General features: G+C 46.3%; 1 protein-coding gene across 1 annotated transcript; it reads left to right on the forward strand.

Moving 5' to 3' along the window:
* The first annotated feature begins 1,100 nt into the window (after positions 1-1,100).
* On the forward strand, positions 1,101-1,664 carry LOC123186318 (loricrin). The gene has a single exon (XM_044598099.1). The coding sequence runs from the start codon at positions 1,156-1,158 to the stop codon at positions 1,483-1,485; it is 330 nt and encodes a 109-aa protein (XP_044454034.1). The 5' UTR covers positions 1,101-1,155; the 3' UTR covers positions 1,486-1,664.
* Positions 1,665-4,189: the final 2,525 nt, after the last annotated feature.

Below are 4,189 nucleotides of genomic sequence, written 5' to 3' on the forward strand. Positions count from 1 at the left end.
ACTTGTTTTGCATTTGACGCTACCACAAAATGCTGCAAAAGGAGGTCCTCGGCTGCACAGAGTGCCTCCCTACATGCCAGCGCCTCCAAGGCCATTGGGTCATCCACTCCTTCCACCACCAAATCAGTACTACCCAAATAGTTCCCGTCGGCATCCCTGCACACCACCGCCGCAGAACCGCCCCGTCCTGGTTTCACGTCAGCGTCCACATGAAGTTTAGCATGGTTTGCCAGAGGGGCTCTTGGGCGAGTTCTTCTGTGTATGCCCCCGTCTACCCTTGAGATCCGAGCTGGTTTGCTTTCTTTAATACTTTCCAGCTCTCCAATGAACCTTTTGGTGAAAGAGAGAAGTGATTGAGGTTTGGTGTCAAGTGCTCACTAGCGAGAGGCCGAACTTGGTGTCGAGTGCCCAGTAGGCCCAATGGCGAGGCCGCCTCGAGGCCCAGCCGTGTTGCATGAATATTTGAGTACGATGTCGATCCCAAAAAAAAGAGTACAACGTCTTCCTTCCGTCCAAACGAAGCAACTGGATAAAGTCAGAGGCAACGGCGTGCATATACGCCCTGTCTAGAACAAATTTCCACGAACCTATCCTACCATGCATGTCGGTACGAAATTACCAGAAAGAAGAAATGTTTGAAACTGAACGAGATGTTCCACGAGATTGACGGTGGTGTTCTTTCAAAAAAGATTGACGGTGGTGGGTGCTGACATGACGTTTCAACTCCGAGGCCCTCGCCCAGACGCGTCGGACGACTTGACGAGAATTCACGATCAGCGCCAATTAGCTTGGCACACGCGTCCAAGGAAAGTTCCAATTTCAAAGATGCGCAACGTCGTCTATACTCGGCCGATACACAACACGATGGATAGTATTGTACTAGTAGTAATTGAACAAGTCAGCTGCCATTTCTATGGGCACCTCCTTTAATTAAGTACTCCCCGTCGTCGCCAACCCCAACGACAGACAATCAAGATGAGAATCACGATGGAACTACTACGTTGACAACACACGGTAGCAGTGGAGTGCAGGACAGAGCAACCGCGTAAGACCGCTGACATTTTCTCCGGGCAAAGACTTTAAGTACTGGTCGACCGGCATTCCACAAACAACTGATCAAGAGGAGAAGCTCTCGATCGAGCAGCGGCAGCAAAGATGGTCAGGGCGATGGGTATTGCCGCGGCAAAAGGCTTCACCGCCGGTTCCATGCACTTCACGCCCAGCGGCGTCGTGTGTCTAGCTTTCGCCTTCGTGGCTGCGGTTGCGATCGTGGCCGTCGCCGTGTTCGGCTGCGCCGGCCACAAGAGCTCCGGCGGGAAGAAGCCTCGACGTGGTCATGGCGGCTCCTACTGGGCAGCTGGAGCGGGCGCAGGCGCAGGCGTCTATGTTGGAGACAGCGGTGTTAGCACAGGCGGTGGTGGCTGTGGCGGCGGAGGGGGAGGAGGTGGTGGCTGTGGAGGTGGAGGAGGCGGTGGAGGTTGCTGAGGAAAGAAATCACACAGTGGATTATTACTGCAAGACCATGATATTGTTTCGATAAATTTCACTTTATTCAAATATTTGTAAATAATACTTTCACTTTGGATGATGTAAATGCACGCTCGCTTGTTCACATATTCACATTCATTCATATATGATCTATAATATCATTGTTGGGGCCAGGGATATTTCATAGGGTGTGCCACCTCCATATTTTTTTAGATTTTGTTTTTTGTTTTTTACACTCCCTCCGTTTCATAATATAGTGTGTATAGATTTTTTGAAAAATCAAATTTTATAAACTTTGACCAAATTTATAGAGAATATTATTTATATCTACAATACCAAATATGAACTATGCATCTAGCCCATACATGTCTGTTGGATGCAAAATCAGCCGGTTTGGTAGGCTAGGCTCCATGCAAATACTAGCCCGCACGAACCCCAAAGCAGTCTCGGACCAGGCTGAGTGGGAACTCCCGAATCAGCCGTTTTCCCCGAGCCAGGCCCAGGTGAGCCACGCGTGGCGGCCGCCTACACGCCCGGGGAAGCGCAGGAGACCGGTGTGGCGCTTCGTAATCCCTGTTGTTCTTTCCCCTCACCGCCACCCTCATATTCACACCACACTCTTCACTCTCTCTCACCGCCGAACCTTCCTCCTTGCCCTCCCCCCTCCCCCTGCTTCGTGTCGACCCACGACTGGTGGGTCTAGTGGCGACCTTTCGGCCACAGCCGGTCGTCGTCGTCGTTCTGCTTCTAGCAAACGATGCAGTCCGCGGTGAGCCACCGACTGCTTTCGGCGGTTCAGACGATGGGGGCCGGAGGGCATCTTCTTCGGCGGCGGTTGCGGGAGGCGCATCTGGTGAGCCCTAGGTGGCCATTTTTACCACCATTCGGGGGTTTTCTTCGGTCGCTCTGCACCAGGTGTTGGAGCTAAATCCAGCAGATCTCATATAGGAGGTCCCGAGCTGGTTGTCTCAGGTTGATGGAAACATGAAGTAGAGAGACATAATATTTACCTCAAGTTCGGGCCCTCTTGAAGAGGTAAAACTCTACGTCTTGGTTGTATTGTATTGATTCTGGATAGGGTACAAAGTACAAGATGACCAACCTCAAGATCATATGAATAGATCTAACCTGCCTCTATAGAGCTAAACCATTGTCTTATATAGGGGCCGAGGAGTACCTAGGGTTACACATGGTCGATTGCATCTGGAGATAAATATGCCTTGAAGTATACGCCAAGTCTTAGGAGGATTCCATCTTGAGTACGCCGAGGGCCATAGCTTACGTGGCTCATTCTTTGGTTGTCGGTGGTCTTCGGCCCGACCCATGAGTGATATGCCGACAAGGTGAGTACCCCTAATCCTGGACACCTCCAGTAGCTCCTGAATTAATCTTTAAGCCGATCATCGTGAATAACTCCTCAGGATAACTTTTTCTTCTGGTCTTTGGCTTCATATGCAAGTTCGATCTTCCAAATTGGCTTCACATCCGAGGACTCCTCGGGATTTCAAGCTCTTATTAACGTTTCATTGTTGACCCCCGAGCAATGATATACTCTAGGTAATTGGGACGTCTTTTAACAAGGCTCCCTTTGAAAATAGTGTATTTTTATTGGATCCGAAGACCCCTGATGGGGGGCTTCAAGTCCGTAGTCTCTTACATCGAAGTCAATTCCCTATAGGCCAAGTATACTCTCGAGGACCCTTGGTGGCTCCGGCAATTTCATGGTCCCACACCTCGATATTCCTAGTAAGGGGAGTCAAAGTGGGCCCTGAGAGCCACTTTTAAGGGTATTTTATTTTCTTTCCCTCGATCCATGCACACACACAAGGCACGACGCCTAGGAAACATGCGGAGTAATCCCTAAGGACTCTAAATGTATCATCATGGTACGTCTAAACATCACACCTATAAAGTTGAGGTGACAAATTCTTTCCCATCTCCTTTCCTTCTCTTTCGTCTTTGCGCAATCTCCCCTTCTATTGTCGCACCCAGAACTTTAGTCTCAATGGAGAATCTTCTCAGATCATCGCTTCGCCCCTCCGGCTCCCTATAAGGAGACTAGAAAAGTTGCTCGGTTACTTTTCACAACTTTAACATGCTCACAACTCAAGGGTGTCTATTTGGTGAGGTTCCCCCTGGCTTGATGCCCATAGATTTGGGAAACATGCTCACAACTCAAGGGTATCTTTTGAATTGGTTTCATCGGGTTTTCCATTTTCTTTCCTTTTCTTTTTTCTTTTTAATGTGTTTCTTCATTTTTTGTCATTTTTATTGGTTTCATTGTTGTTCAACACATTCTCGCTTTTCTTCAATACAAATTTAACATTTTTCTTATACATCTGAAATATTTTTATATACACATTTTAACATTTTGAAATACATGATTAACATTGTTTTGAGAAATTATTTTTTGATGTCTACATTTTCCATACACATTGTACATTTTTCTATATATCTAATGCATTTTTCTAATACATGTTTAACATCTTTAACATACAAGATTATCATTTTTTAATACATGTTCAACATTTTTTCTATAGACATTTAATATTTTCAAATGCTTGATTGAAAATTTTCAAATACAAAATTAATTATTTTTGAATACATAGTCAACATTTTTTCTACACACATTTAACATTTTCTAAGTGCTTGATTAACATTTTTTCAAATACAAGATTAACATTATTTTATACACATTTAA

Source organism: Triticum aestivum, chromosome 2A (assembly GCF_018294505.1).
Source record: "Triticum aestivum cultivar Chinese Spring chromosome 2A, IWGSC CS RefSeq v2.1, whole genome shotgun sequence".
In the NCBI taxonomy this organism is placed as follows: domain Eukaryota; kingdom Viridiplantae; phylum Streptophyta; class Magnoliopsida; order Poales; family Poaceae; genus Triticum; species Triticum aestivum.

Bases quoted from the DNA above. Each gene is read 5' to 3' on its own strand.
- LOC123186318 (XM_044598099.1), top strand. From the start codon at position 1,156: ATGGTCAGGGCGATGGGTATTGCCGCGGCAAAAGGCTTCACCGCCGGT.